General features: G+C 39.2%; 1 protein-coding gene across 1 annotated transcript in view; it reads right to left on the bottom strand.

Annotated features, from left to right (window-relative positions):
• The window catches only part of ppil4 (peptidylprolyl isomerase (cyclophilin)-like 4), a 46,418-nt gene that overhangs the window by 24,884 nt on the left and 4,729 nt on the right, over positions 1 to 16,805 (bottom strand). Inside the window, exons 3-5 of the mRNA XM_039747567.1 lie at positions 14,143 to 14,207; positions 13,802 to 13,919; positions 11,112 to 11,254 (exon numbers count right to left, since the gene is read on the bottom strand). Of these exons, the coding sequence (XP_039603501.1) occupies positions 11,112 to 11,254; positions 13,802 to 13,919; positions 14,143 to 14,207 (326 nt within the window). The remainder of the gene's footprint in view (positions 1 to 11,111; positions 11,255 to 13,801; positions 13,920 to 14,142; positions 14,208 to 16,805) is intronic.

The raw sequence follows: 16,805 nt of genomic DNA on the forward strand, positions 1-16,805 counted from the left end.
GGACAGTGACAAAAGTCTGTCACTGAAGCTACTCCTCTGCCTGGAGATGACACTGTTCAGTGGATGCAGTGGATTATTCATGATTGACAGGAGTTTGCTTAATGCCCGTCGCTCTGCCACAGATGTTAAACTGTCCAACTTTACTCCTACAATAGAGCCTGCCTTCTTAACAAGTTTGTCCAGGCGTGAGGCGTCTTTCATCTTTATGCTGCCACCCCAGCACACCACCGTGTAGAAGAGGGCACTCGCCACATCTGCAGCATCCTACTGCAGATGTTGAAGGATGCCAACCTTCTCAGAAAGTATAGTCTGCTCTGACCTTTCTTACATAGAGCATCAGTATTGCCAGTCCAGTCCAATTTGTCATCCAGCTGCACTCCCAGATATTTATAGGTCTGCACCCTCTGCACACAGTCACCTCTGATGATCACAGGGTCCATGAGGGGCCTGGGCCTCCTAAAATCCACCACCAGCTCCTTGGTCTTGCTGGTGTTAAGGTGTAAGTGGTTTGAGTCGCACCATTTAACAAAGTCTTTGATTAACTTTCTGTACTCCTCCTCCTGCCCACACCTGATGCAGCCCACAATAGCAGTGTCATCAGCGAACTTTTGCACGTGACAGGACTCCGAGTCATATTGGAAGTCTGATGTATATAGATTGAACAGGACCGGAGAAAGTACAGTCCCCTGCGGCGCCCTGTATTGCTGACACAATGTCAGACCTGCAGTTCCCAAGAGCACATATTGAGGTCTGTCTGTAAGATAGTCCACAATCCATGCCACCAGGTGTGAGTCTACTCCCATCTCAGTCAGCTTGTCTCTAAGGAGCAGAGGTTGGATGGTGTTGAAGGCGCTAGAGAAGTCCAAGAACATAATTCTTACAGCACCACTGCCTCTGTCCAGGTGGGAGAGGGATCGTGTAGCATATAGATGATAGCATCCTCCACTCCCACCTTCTCCTGGTATGCGAACTGCAGAGGGTCGAGGGCGTGGCGGACCTGTGGCCTCAGGTGGTGAAGCAGCAGCCGCTCCATGGTCTTCATCAGATGTGACGTCAGAGCAACAGGCCGGAAGTCATTCAGCTCACTAGGACGTGATACCTTTGGGACAGGAGTGATACAAGATGTTTTCCAAAGCCTTGGGACTCTCCCTTGTTCCAGGCTCAGGTTGAAGATGTGCTGTAGAGGACTCCCCAGTTCCAACGCACAGGCCTTCAGCAGTCGTGGCGATACACCATCTGGACCCGCTGCTTTGCTGGCACAAAGTCTTTTCAGCTCTCTGCTCACATGGGCTGCTGTAATTGTGGGTGGGGATGTCTCACCTATGCTGGTATCAGCAGAAGGATGGTTGGAGGATGCAGTACTCGAGGTGAGAGTGGGTTAGTGATCAAACCTATTAAAGAAGTTGTTCATTTGGTTTGCTCTCTCCACATCTGTCTCGATGGCGGCACCCGCTCGAGCTGCAGCCAGTGATAATCTTCATCCCATCCCACACTTCCTTCATGCTGTTGTTCTGCAACTTCTGCTCCAGCTTTCTCCTGTACTGCTCTTTCGCCGCCCTGAGCTGGACTCAGAGTTCCTTCTGCACGCGCTTGAGCTCATGCTGATCACCACCTTTAAAAGCCCTTTTCTTCTGGTTCAAAAGGCCCTTGATGTCACTTGTAATCCATGGCTTGTTGTTAGCATAGCAGCGTACTGTTCTTACTGGAACTACAATGTCCATACAGAAGTTGATGTAATCAGTTGTGCATTCAACAGCCTCTTCAATGTTCTCACTATGTGACCCAGCAATATATCCCAGTCTGTAGTTCCAAAGCAGTCTCTCAGAGCCTGCTCTGCCTCAGGGGACCACTTCCTGAATGAGCGTGTGGTTGTAGGTAGCGCCCTCTCTCTTGGTTTTGTATTGAGGCTGAAGCAGAACCAGGTTATGATCTGCTTTTCCCAAGCGCAGGCAGCGGGGTGGCACTGTATGCATCTTTAACGTTTGCATACAGTAAGTCGATAGTCCTGTTTCCCGGGTGTTACAGTCCACATACTGGGAGAAGGCAGGTAATGTTTTGTCCAGCGTTACATGGTTAAAGTCTCCAGCGATTAGCACAAGTGCCTCAGGGTGCTGCGTTTGTAACTTAGCAACTGCGGAATGGATGATGTCACTCGCCATCTCGCGTTGCTTGAGGGGGGATGTAAACAATAACAACAATCACGTGTCCAAACTCTCTGGGCAAGTAATAGGGGCGCAGACTTACGGCCAACAGTTCGATGTCCCTGCAGCAAGTGGAGATTTTAACGTTTACATGTCCTGAGTTGCACCACTTTGTATTGACATAGAGAGCGAGTCCTCCTCCTTTTTTCTTTCCACAGGTACTTGCGTCTCTGTCAGCTCTAACTGTGCTAAACCCGGGTAGCTCCACGTTAGCATCTGGGATGGTAGTTGTTAGCCACGTTTCACTAAAACACAGCAAGCTGCATTCTCTGTAGGTTCTGACATTTTTCACCAGCACAGCCAGTTTGTTGATCTTATTTGGTAGTGAGTTTACATTTCCCAGGATCACAGAAGGCACCGACGGTTTATAACGCCATTTTCTCTCAAGTTGTCTCGATTTAATCTTATCTTTTTTCTTTGCGCTCGGCTGCCCGATATCGTCTTCTTACCTCGTCAGGTAAATAAGGAACCACACCGGCATAAGCATTTCTTCTCAGTGCTTTAAGCTGACTACTTGAATAGGCGATTCTCAGAGTGTAAAATCTATGTCAAGTAGTAAAAATAGTAAAAGTGTCCAGGGAGCAATTCCACATAAAAGAAAGTGGTAGAAGTGATCAGTGAAATAGAGAAAAATAGAGATAAAAAGGTAAAAAGATAAAGTCATTTACGGAGCTGCTGGAAAGGCTGCCACTCGGATGCGGCGCCAGAAATGTACATCAACATTATAGGTTTACTGTATAGGTACCAAAGTGAAAGCCAGCGCCACACTGACGAATGACTGCAAGTACAATATTCCTTTGGAAGACACAAATGTACTTCATAAAAGCACAACTGAACACACATAAAAATGGCTCACCGTTTTTCAACTCACTGGTACTGTATATCTCGAAAAGAAAACTGGCTGATGTTATATCTGGAAATGGAAAGGAATCCAGAATCATTGTTATCTATTATTATTTTTTTTTTAAACAAATGGCAAAACACCCATTATAGACTTAGCTCAGAAATACATAAAATATTTTATTTATATTAAAAGAGATTAGAAACAGTATGAGAAATTATAATAGGCAATAATTAAAAAATTAGCTCTGAAACATATTTTGGATTTGTGCATGCCAGCGTTTTATAACTGTTTAACTTGTAGATGGCGAGATTAACCTCTTTTTTATTCCATGTTTCACACTGCCTTGGTAAAGGAATGTAGGCTTTGCATTAATTCTCCGTTTGTTCACTTAAATATCCACCTGAGCATCCAACCACATGGCAGGAAACTGCATAGCAGCCATGTAAAAAGTTGAAGCAAGTAAAAAAATGAGTTTCAAACAAAGTGGTTACTTGGCTTGTATACATCAGTGATGAAATGAGCTGCTCCACTTTTTAAATACCAAAATAAAATGTATTAAGTGTTTCGATACTTGAAACATGGTTTGATACTTCTACAACACGTAGTACTGTGTCAATGTAGCGTCACGCAGTTATAGAAATACAGAAAAAACAGCATACTGATTACAAAACTACTAATGCTACATTTTTTCAAGTCATATGATTTTTTGAATGCAAACCTATATATTTATTAGTATAACCCTAACATGTGATCAAGGTAGTGAAAGCACATCCTGAATATGTGAGTGGTGTATTACCAAAAGTAATGAAGTCTCTCTGTTCCATTTAATCGAATACAAGTACAGGTAATGCCAGTCTAGTAAATGTTTAATTGTGGACTTGTACACAGGTTGAGCAATAACAAAATCTTATCACTCATGTAAGATGTTCTAAAAAACAGAACAAGGCCGTTTCTTCAAGAGTTCTCGAATAATAGATTAATGTAAAACTGACAAGTCTGATTTCACACAGGAAGCCTTGAAGTTGGGACAGATCACAGCACCAAGAGTTTGTGATATTTGAAATCTGAATCAATTTGACTCAACCATTAAATATTACTCTTTAGTAAGTCTTTTTACAAGCTAATGATTGCAACTACAAATTTAAAATAGCAAGTGCCAGAAACCTGACACAGAGATTCTCTTGCAAACTAGATTTTAAAAGCATGTTTTTATAAAATAAAGAACTTGTTTAAATGAAAATTACATGGAATTTTTGAATCCACAAATTCGACAGTACAGATTTTAAACAGTGTTTTTCAGTTACTGGTGAGAATGTCAGAATAAAATTCGACAGCACACATGGTAAGATAAATCATGTATTCCATTATGTGATGATTGTTTGTAAGCTCTATGTTGCCCCTCTATATTTATAACATACCCCAATTTGTTAAACAGGAAAAATCCCCAAATTAAAATTCAACATTTGTATACGGTGCAGCAATTTTATACTGTATTCCAAAGAGAGACACAATATTTTGTTCCTGAGTAGTGAAGTTACTTTTAATTAAAAAGCTGGTGAAATGAATTTCTGTTTTTGTTGTAGTATCCAATATTGTGACATTTCACTGTTATTGATATCAAATACAAAAATTCTGCAGGTTATTTATTTTAAAACATATACCAACATAGTAACTCATGTGTTTACTACAGCCAGGCAAATCATACTTTGCACCCACTGTTAACAGTTTCTTGAATCTTTCTTTTTCTACAGTACAGGAATGTACTTTACAAGCCCAGGGCCAGGGAAGAATCAAATCAGGGCGGTTGAACTTCTGAGAAGGGAAGCGATGGTTTATTTTCACTTTCAATCCCAATGAAAAGCAAAGTAAATTCTCCATTGGCATTTGGTATTATAAAATTGCACAGACTGTTATTGTTTTAATCGATTAAAATTTTATTATCCTATTACTAACCTCTGCTTACAAAATATAGTTATATATGTGACTTCCTCTAATAATCCTAACAGATTCAGAGAACCAGTACAACATATTTATAAATGTTAATGCAAAATGAATGTGCCATACACTGAATGCTCATTACTGCAATTAAGAAGCTACACTTATTTGCTAAACAAAAAACACAAACTCAATTATGAAAAAGTCCAATCACATAGTTTACACCATATTTGATAATGGAACACCAAATTCACACAAAAGAAAAGGACAATGGCTGCCGTTTTTATTCCCACTTGTATTATTTCAACAGAGTGGAAACAGACTAAAACTAATGAATGAGGACTTTGGCTGCATGGACGTGTCACCTCTGATGTCATGTGAACTGTTAGTTGCTGTAGTTATCTAATCACTGACAAACTACAAGTATTCTTTGGGCACAAGTTACGCAGGTGAAAGTGTTCTTTGCATTGCAATAGGTCACTATTGCATATAGTGTGCAGCTGAATAGCAAACATCACATGGAAGTTTGCTTAGCAGATACACTTTAAGGCAAGGATGGCCCCTTTGTATGCAGTAATGTCTTATCTTTAGATGTTCCTACTTCTTTCTTTTTCTTCTTTCGGCTACTCCCATAAGGGGTTGCCTTAGCGGATCATCTTCTTCCATATCTTTCTGTCCTCTGCATGTTGTTCTGTTACACCCATCACCTGCATGTCCTCTCTCACCACATCCATAAACCTTTGCTTAGGCCTTCCTCTTTTTCTCTTACCTGGCAGCTCTATCATTAGCATCCTTCTCCCAATATACCCAACATCTCTCCTCTGCACATGTACAAACCAATGCAATCTTGCCTCTCTGACTTTGCCTCCCAACCGTCCAACTTGAGCCGACCCTCTAATGTACTCATTTCTAATCCTATCCATCCTCGTCATAGCCAATGCAAATTTAGCATCTTTAACTCTGTTACCTCCAGCTCTGTCTCCTGCTTTCTGGTCAGTGCCACCGTCTCCAACCCATATAACATAGCTGGTCTCACTACCATCCTATAGACCTTCCCTTTCACTCTTGCTGATATCCCGTCTGTCACAAATCACTCCTGACGCTCTTCTCCACCCATTCCACCCTGCCTGCACTCTCATTTTCACCTCTCTTCCACAATCCCCATTACTCTGTACTGTTGATACCAAGTATTTAAACCCATCCACCTTCGCCATCTCTACTCCCTGCATCACCATTCCACTGACCTCCCTCTCATTTACACACATGTATTCTGTCTTGTTCCTACTGACCTTCATTCCTCTCCTCTCTAGAGCACATCTCCACCTCTACAGGGCCTCCTTAACCTGCTCCCTACTATCGCTACAGATCACAATGTAATCAGCAAAAATCATAGTACACGGCAGTGCTTCTCACTGCTTAACCTAGCTTCCACTACTCTTTCCCATAACTTCATGCTGTGGCTCATCAATTTTATTCCCCTGTAGTTAGTTACTGCAGTCCTGCACATCCCCCTTATTCTTAAATATTGGCACCAGTACACTTCTTCTCCACTCATCAGACATCCTCTCACTTTCTAAGATTCCATTAAACAATCTCGTTAAAAACTCCACTGCCATCTCTCCTAAACACCTCCATGCTTCCATAGGTATGTCATCTGGACCAACGGCCTTTCCATTTTTCATCCTCTTCATAGCTGTCCTTCCTTCCTCCTTGCTAATCCGTTGCACTTCCTGATTCACTATCTCCACATTATCCAACCTCTTCTCTCTCTTGTTCTCTTCATTCATCAGCCTCTCAAAGTACTCTTTCCATCTGCTCGACACTCTCCTCATTTGTCAGTATGTTTCCATCTTTATCCTTTATCACCCTAACCTGCTGCACATCTTACCCAGCTCGGTCCCTCTGTCTAGCCAATCGATACAGGTCCTTTTCTCCCTCCTTGGTGTCCAACCTCTCATACAACTCATCATATGCCTTTTCTTTAGCCTTCCCCACCCCTCTCTTCACCTTGTGCCGTATCTACTTGTACTCTTGTCTACTTTTTGCATCTCTCTGACTATCCCACTTCTTCTTTGCCATCCTCTTCCTCTGTGTACTCTCCTGTATTTCCTCATTCCACCACCAGGTTTCCTTTTCCTCCTTCCTCTTTCCAGATATCACACCAAGCACCCTTCTTGCTGTCACCCTTACTACATCTGCTGTAGTTTCCCAGCTGGCTGGTAACTCTTCACTGCCACCCAGTGCCTGTCTCACATCCTCCCTAAACTCAACCTTGCAGTCTTCCTTTTTCAAGTTCCACCATTTGATCCTTGGCTCTGCCCTCACTCTCTTCCTGTTCTTGATCTCCAAAGTCATCCTACAGACCACCATCCTATGCTGCTTAACTACACTTTCCCCTGCCACCACTTTACAGTCTTCAATCTCCTTCAGATCAACTCTTCAGCACAGAATGTAATCTACCTGTGTGCATCTTCCTCCACTCTTTTACGTAACCCTATGTTCCTCAATCTTTTTAAAATACGTATTCACCACAGCCATGTCAATCCTTTTGGCAAAATCCACTATCCTCTGACCTTCTTCATTCCTCTCCTTGACACCATACCTACCCATCACCTCCTCGTCTCCCCTGTTCCCTTCATCAACATGCCCATTGAAATCTGCTACAATCACCACTTTCTGTCCCTAGGGTATTTAATCCAACTCACTACAAAAATCTTTTCTCACCCATTGCACACCCATCTTGCAATGCATATGCACTAACAACATTCATCATCACATCTCCAATTTCCAGCTTCATAATCATTACTCTGCCTGACACTCTTTTCACCTCCAAAACACTCTTGACATACTGTTCCTTCAGAATAACTCCTAGCCCATTTCTCCTCCCATCTACACCATGCTAGAACAATTTGAATCCACCTCCAATCCACCTGGCCTTACTCCCCCTTCCATTTAGTCTCCTGCATGCACAATATATCAACCTTACCTTCTCTCCATCATACAGTATCTGCTAACTCTCTCCCCTTATCAGTCATACTGCCAACATTCAAAGTTCCTACCCTCAGTTCGACTCTCTTAACTTTCCTCCTGCCTCTAGAAATGTCTCCCCCATTCTTCTTCTCCTTCTTCGGCCAACAGTAGCCCAATTTCTGCCAGCACCCTGTTGGCTAACAGCACTGGCGGAGGTCGTTGTTAACCCGGGGCTCGACCGATCCGGTATGGAAATTTGTATTGTTGTCCCATATTGATTTAGAAAAATTTTACACCGGATGCACTTCCTGACATAACTCTTCTGCTTAAGCCATTCAAGGGAAAAAAAAAATATATGCAAACAGGACAGCTAACCCTACCTGTGCTAAACTCTTCCTCTTCTGATCCTTGCTCACTTTTGTTTTTCCACAATCATCACTACCATGTAAAATGGGCAAAAGAATGCTGGAGATTTTACAGACTTTATTTAAAATTCAGATGTAATTGTGGAAAATCAAATGAAAGTGCCAAATGTCCTGATATTGGATTTTGCATATTGATATTTCTCAAATATCAAATTGAATGTTTGATGTATTACCCTGCCCAAGTCACATTAAAATGCCTGTACATAGATGAAGAGTCAGTCAGTCATTTTCTAACCCGCACAGTCCTGAACAGAGTCGGAGGGATTTGCTGGATGCTATCCCAGCTAGCACAGGGCACAAGGCAGGAACAAACCTTGGACTGGGTGCTAGTTCATCACAGGACGAACACACACACACACACACACCCCTTTGGCATGTAGGAGGAAACCAAGGCAGAAGCAGGAAGAATGTGCAAACTCTAAGTTGTGACAGATGAAACTGGTGATACGACAGGCTCAAAATTGTTCAGGCAAACATACAGGTGACAGCCTTGCTAAGAAGCTCACTCCTTTCATGTAAACAGGGAAACTGAATACTGTATTTACATTAGATGAAAACAAAAGGTCAGGTTACACTGGTCTGAACTGCCTGTTCTTACTAATTGTGTTCTTATGATAATGCATAAAAAATTATGGCCACTGGTTCTTGCAACCCTGTGGGGTGGGTTTCAGTAGCATGTTTTGAGCTTGCTGCTAAAAATTCATTTTTATAGTCTTTAAACCTTACTAATAATAACCATCACTAATGTAATTATTTACTGCGTATCAAGATCATGAAGTTGAGAGCAAAGAAAAAAAAACAGCAATAAGCAGAGGTAACTATTTCAAACATTAAAATAATCATGAAAATAACATTTCAAAGAATATGGAAAACACATGGAAAACTAATGTAACGAATTTCAAAAAGACAAGACGATAGCATGAAACATTAAATATCAAAGCAATGATGTAAAGAATAACTGTACATACATATCAGTCACCTTCAGTCAAATAAAGCTCATAAATCTACTAACAATGTTGAGTTTGGAGGTACATAAAGGATAACTACTTGTGTGCTTATAGGACTGGAATAATAAAAAAGGTCAAGTGAAACCCAAATGTTATTGCCATCCAAATATCAGAAGATCTATCAATCCATTTTCAGAACCCCTTTATTCAAATTCAAAGTTTCAGGGAGCCAGCAACTATACCAGTAATCTCTCTATTATTAAAAAAAAATCCTGGGTGAGAAAGACGGGAGACGAGATGTGATCTTCACGTTAAGATCACAGAAAACACTTAAAAGACCCGCGAGACAAAGAGATTGGCCACAGAGAGTCTCGTGGGGACCTTAAATATAAGACTTTGGGCCAAGAGACTGACCCAGGACCGTCTCACGACGACGTAGAACATGAGATTCTTGCAAGACACGCCCTACTTACAACCGATATCAAATAAGACCATGGGCAGCAAAACAATCAGTCGTGTAAAGGCTGCACACACAGATCCAGGGGTCTCAGCACATATAAAGCGTTATAAGGACAATATGTTATAAATGAAAAGTCGACAAGTAAGCGAAGAAGAAAGCAGCATGGAGAAAAGAGGCTCAAAAGCGTTGGAGTGAAAAAAGAGCAAAAAAGTAAAAGAATAATCTAGGTGCAAATTCAGAAAATAAGGAAAGTAATTATCAGCCTGGAACAACTGGAATTGAAAAAAAGCACGTCCAATTGGGCTTAGAATTAAAAGACAGAGAGTAAAAGACAAAACAGAACTTCATAAAGACATTCACAAATGTTGGCGCTATACACATGCATAGCAGGTTAGAGATTATGAAAGCAGTGGAATTGGAAAGGCTCAAAAAAAGTCACGATACACATGTGGAGAAAGTTAAAGAATATGAAAGTAGGAAAATTAGAAAGTATAACAAAAAGAAAGTAAAGATCGCAGTAGCACAAACAAATGGAAATTATTACTCGAAAAAGGGAAAATAATCACCACGGACCAGGTGTCATTGAAAAAAAGGCAGGACAAAGTGAGGTCAGAAATAAAAGACAAAGTAGAAAACAAAGTAACACGTCATAAAGAGGTTAAAAAACAAGGGGGCCAAACACATGCAGAACAGGTTAGAGATAATGAAAACTGGACTTCATAAAACTCAAAAAAAATGTAGGCGAGAAACACATGCCAAGCAAGATACAGAATATGACAGCAGAAAAAAATGACAGTGTCAAAACAAAGAAAGTAAACATCGCATTAACGCAAAAAAAGAGAAATTATTATTCGGAGAAATAATGAAAAAACGAAGAGATTGAATATATGGACATAGGTGATATGTCAGAAGTATGTAAATATTGTAAGACTTTGAAGTTTAAATTTGGTTTACCTCACATGCATTTATTGGTTACTTTGCAAAAAAAAATTATTAAATGCCGATGATGTAGATCGTTTTGTCTGTGCTGAAATTCCAAACAGAGAAACCTATCCTGAATTATGGTACAAAGTCATTAAACACATGTCTCACTGGCCTCATTTAAAAGATTCAGCATATTGGGACTCAAAAGATTCCAAATATTGTTTTTACAGAAATTCTAAAATAAAATTGAAACAAATGAAATAGCAACAATTCAAAGAAAAAAAAATCTTAAAAGTGTATATCCGGAAAAACAAACACGGGGATTGGCGAGCGAAGGCACCTAGTATTTAAAATAATAATGCTGTTGAATTAAATATAACATAAAAGTATATAACAGATTCACACCTTATATCCTGGTATGGGATAAAATCTTTATCCACGAAAACTTCATTTATTTTTGCCAGGACATCCATGCCTTCTGTAACTTCACCAAATACAGTGTGCACTCCATTCAGGTAATCCAAGTTCTCTCCGGTTGTAATAAGAAACTAAAACATGTAAACATTTCAGGTACAGAATGAATGTCAAATATCTTTCTAGAAAATACAGTGGTGTGAAAAACCATTTGCCCCCTTCCTGATTTCTTATTCTTTTGCATGTTTGTCACACAAAATGTTTCTGATCATCAAACACATTTAACCATTAGTCAAATATAACACAAGTAAACACAAAATGCAGTTTTTAAATGATGGTTTTTATTATTTAGGGAGAAAAAAAAATCCAAAATGGCCCTGTGTGAAAAAGTAATTGCCCCCTGAACCTAATAACTGGTTGGGCCAACCTTAGCAGCAATAACAGCAATCAAGTGTTTGCGAATAACTTGCAATGAGTCTTTTACAGCGCTCTGGAGGAATTTTAGCCCACTCATCTTTGTAGAATTGTTGTAATTCAGCTTTATTTGAAGGTTTTCTAGCATGAACCGCCTTTTTAAGGTCATGCCATAGCATCTCAATTGGATTCAGGTCAGGACTTTGACTAGGCCACTTCAAAGTCTTCATTTTGTTTTTCTTCAGCCATTCAGAGGTGGATTTGCTGGTGTGTTTTGGGTCATTGTCCTGTTGCAGCACCCAAGATCGCTTCAGCTTGAGTTGACGAACAGATGGCCGGACATTCTCCTTCAGGAATTTTTGGTAGACAGTAGAATTCATGGTTCCATCTATCACAGCAAGCCTTCCAGGTCCTGAAGCAGCAAAACAACCCCAGACCATCACACTACCACCACCATATTTTACTGTTGGTATGATGTTCTTTTTCTGAAATGCTGTGTTCCTTTTACACCAGATGTAACGGGACATTTGCCTTCCAAAAAGTTCAACTTTTGTCTCATCAGTCCACGAGGTATTTTCCCAAAAGTCTTGGCAATCATTGAGATGTTTCTTAGCAAAATTGAGGCGAGCCCTAATGTTCTTTTTGCTTAACAGTGGTTTGCGTCTTGGAAATCTGCCATGCAGGCCGTTTTTGCCAGTCTCTTTCTTATGGTGGAGTCGTGAACACTGACCTTAATTGAGGCAAGTGAGGCCTGCAGTTCTTTAGACGTTGTCCTGGAGTCTTTTGTGACCTCTCGGATCAGTCGTCTCTGCGCTCTTGGGGTAATTTTGGTCGGCCGGCCACTCCTGGGAAGGTTCACCACTGTTCCATGTTTTTGCCATTTGTGGATAATGGCTCTCACTGTGGTTCGCTGGAGTCCCAAAGCTTTAGAAATGGCTTTATAACCTTTACCAGACTGATAGATCTCAATTACTTCTGTTCTCATTTGTTCCTGAATTTCTTTGGATCTTAGCATGATGTCTAGCTTTTGAGGTGCTCTTGGTCTACTTCTCTGTGTCAGGCAGCTCCTATTTAAGTGATTTCTTGATTGAAACAGGTGTGGCAGTAATCAGGCCTGGGGGTGGCTACGGAAATTGAACTCAGGTGTGATACACCACAGTTAGGTTATTTTTTAACAATGGGGCAATTACTTTTTCACACAGGGCCATGTAGGTTTGGATTTTATTTCTCCCTAAATAATAAAAACCATCATTTAAAAACTGCATTTTGTGTTTACTTGTGTTATATTTGACTAATGGTTAAATGTGTTTGATGATCAGAAACATTTTGTGTGACAAACATGCAAAAAAATAAGAAATCAGGAAGGGGGCAAATAGTTTTTCACACCACTGTAGTTATTCAAAAGGTAAAAAAACTAACACATTTCCAAGTAAAATAAATATGCATACATATATATACAGTTTCAGAGGGTTACCAGCTTGTGTGATAGGCGCTTCAGAGCACAACAGCTTCAAGTACAGCTTAACAGTGGTCGAAAAAACCAAGTCTCAGATTCTACTGTGAAGAGGAAACTTTGTCCATTCTGCAGTAGTCCACAGCCAGTATTTCAAGGCCCTATTTTGTCCATTAAGGAATGGCTTTCTTACTGCCATTCACCTTGTCAAACCTGCAGCACATCTCCTATCATGCAATATGGTGACCCTCAGAAACTTGTCTTCTGATTGGGTTGCGACTTTGGGTTGGCCAGATCTCTTCCTATCAGAGTTCTTTCAGTTTCCATTTGCCTTTGGATTGTGTAGAACATCATACTCACTGAATAAATAAACATTTTCATAAACGTCTTCATTTCAAAGAAAAGGTTTAGGTCATACACATTGTATTTTGTCTAATCTGCACTTCATCATAATTAAAGGAATTGGTACATGTTATCGTATACATTGTTTCTTAATTGTCTTGAGGCGGCTGAATGTGGTTTACATTTCTTTGCCTGAAACCAGCTTAGCAATATTAAATCAATTATACCATCTGTTACAATTGCAAAAAACACACACGGTATAATTTAAACTGCCAGGAAGTACTTAATCATGAAAAATAACTTAGAAATGTATCACATTTGTAAGTACACTCTGCTTTAATCATTCATTTAATATAAAGTTGTCCTTTTCTTCATAGAGTAAAAATAAATAAATAAATAAATAAATAAATATATATATATATATATATATATATATATATATATATATACATACACACACATACATACATACCTGTGATCCATGCTCATCACTCCCATTATTCACCATGGACACTGTTCCTCTTTTCTTGTGTTTGATGCGAGGCACTTTCTCTGCATCAAAAAATCTAGCTTGATCACCATAAAGTTTACTGAAAGTACAAATTCCAACAGAGTTATTGCTGTTTAAATTGCAAATATTTTTAATGCAAATAAGAGTAAAATATGAATATGTAGCATCACTTTAACAGTCATGTTAATAAAAAATAAACTTTTTTGGTAAAGGTACCAATTATTTTTTTCTATTTATTCTGCCTTTAAGAGTTGCTTTAATCAACTTATTTTCAGTATAATTAAATAAAAAGAAATACCTACACAAAAACTGAATCTCCACCCCGACCAGTACCGGTTGGATCCCCAGTCTGTATTACAAAGTCTCTCTAGAATATATAGAACAAGAATTAAGAATATCATACAGATATCAATCATACAGGTAGAGACATAACTTTCTAAAATATACCTGCTATACTCTATATAAACAATATCTTACTTATACAATAATGCATTTTGGCTAGGGTAAAAACCTTTACATATCATTGTCTGCTAAAGGTGCAAAAAGGCAAAAGAGTAATGAGGTATCACATTTTGGGATGTAGTACAAATGAATGTATAATGGTTAAAGACACTTTCATTGTCACATTTAAGGAATGGGTTGAGAAACAAGACGAAAAAACAAGCTTGACCATAGTGTACAGTGTACTTCTGCATGTCTCTGTGTAACTAACAAAGTCCCCATACTGTCCATGCCCAAGATATATTTTCAAACTGTTCCCTCAGAAAGTAAAGCTCTACCAGAAAATGAAAGCTGCAGGCAAAATTTGCCAGAACCATACAGATTAAAATGATTGCAAAATGCATAAGAACAACAATAGGAAAAGTCTAACAGGCAATTTAATAAAATTATCCACATCAAGTACTATTAAACTATCATTGCAAAATGTTAAGTCAAGGTTCAAATATCCATAAAGTGTGCAATATTCAGAGCTCATATAAAGTATGCAAACCACATACTTTCTTATGCATTGGATTAAAAAAAATGATCTAAACCCACACGTGATAAAGAGTAATATTTAACTAAAATAACACATTTTTCTTTATGTATTAAGGCAAAATAATGCCCTGTGTCCAAAGCAAACCTTTAAACTTAAATAAACTGTGGCGGCAGTGGCTACTTTTGTTAGCTATAACAGTAATTAAACATTAGCTATTTATTTACTTATTGTCTTACATATTTAATTGTAAAAACATCATGCCTTAACTCTAATGTTATGAGATCTGACTTAGCCATTCCATCCATCCATCCATCATCCAACCCGCTATATCCCAACTACAGGGCCTCGGTGGTCTACTGGAGCAAATCCCAACCATCACAGGGCGCAAGGCAGGAAACAAACCCCGGGCAGGGCACCAGCCCATCGCAGGGCACACACACCCACACATCAAGTGCATACTAGGGACAATTCAGGATCGCTAATGCACCTACCCTGCATGTCTTTGGACTGTAGGAGACACACAAACACAGGGAGAACATGCAAACTCCACGCAGGGAAGATCCAAGAAGCGAACACAGGTCTCCTTACTGCGAGACAGCAGTGCTGCCACTGCGCTACTGTACTGCCCTGACTTAGCCATTCCTAAAAATGAAATTTAAATCTCACTGGTAGGGATGTATAAGTTCTTTTAAATATGGGCTTTGTTCTTTTTTGTCTTACAAATAGACATGCATCAGTACACAGCTCAAAGTGTAAATGAAAGCAGAGGTGGACAGAAAAGCATTTTAATTATAAAGGGAACATGATTATCATGCTACTCCTGGGACAGACAGTTTTGGCAGGTTAGTCTTGGTCAACACACCAGTAATAGTATTAACAGTAGTACTGTCACATGTACATAATACAGTGAAATTTATAGTTGCATTTTAAACCATCATACAACACAGCCAGTATTTTGTGGACAAGTCTAAACTACAGGATCTCCTAGCAGGTTAAAGATCATTGGCATGTTGGCCCATTTTGAACTCAACATCATGTCATAACAGGTGTGATGCTTAGATGTCTCCTTCAGAATAATTTGGGAAGATTTTTTGATATCATATTTACTTCAGAGAAGCAGATGTGGAAAAACAGACCTGTAAAAATTGCGTGATGGAATCATGTCAACATGGACCAAAACCTCAAAGGAATTTTTCTGTCATCTTGTGGAATCCACACCATGAAGAACTGAGGCTGATTGAGAGCAAAAGGAGGCCTTACCCAGTATTAGTACAGTGTTATATTTGGCTCTGGTAGTGTATGTCTTAGTATTGGCCACACTGTTTCAATTATTACGAGGGCTTCCTCCACCATAAAATGAGTATGTTACCTTTTCTGATTAAGGACCAAGTTCCATTTATAACTAAGACTTATTTTACTGTTTATGTTCTCGTTATTATTGATTCTCCTTATGTTCATGCCATTTTCTTGGTTTAGGTCTTCTACTCTTTATTCCTACCCTCTATTAGGTATAATTTCATTTTTAATATTTTTGCTTTAGTGCTTACTTTTCCAGTGCAGTGCTTTAATTATTTAAATGTAGTTAATTTGTAATTGTACTCTATATTTTGCCACTGTGTTAACTTCCCTCCTTTTCTGATATTTTGGATTTTTGCTTAGTTATAATTAATTATATTAGTAATATTTAAATAAAAAAATAATATCATTCATAATTTAATTGGTTGCCATGTTAGTTGGGTTTTTCAAGTTCTCTTTTTTCACCTGTGTAACATTACAGTAACATTCTGTAGTTTGAAACAACAATTTTATTTCATGGAAGAAATATGCTCTATTTTGCAGTAAAAACAGGCTAGCTGGAAAATCAATCGATAATGGCATATTTTTTGAAAATATATTGCTCGGAACTTTAAATTAGCTTCACAGTAACATACTGCATAAACCACGTCTCTCCTTACAGGCATGTTATGGCAGAAGCAGGAAGCAGAT

This window comes from Polypterus senegalus, chromosome 3 (genome assembly GCF_016835505.1).
Source record: "Polypterus senegalus isolate Bchr_013 chromosome 3, ASM1683550v1, whole genome shotgun sequence".
NCBI classification, from domain to species: domain Eukaryota; kingdom Metazoa; phylum Chordata; class Cladistia; order Polypteriformes; family Polypteridae; genus Polypterus; species Polypterus senegalus.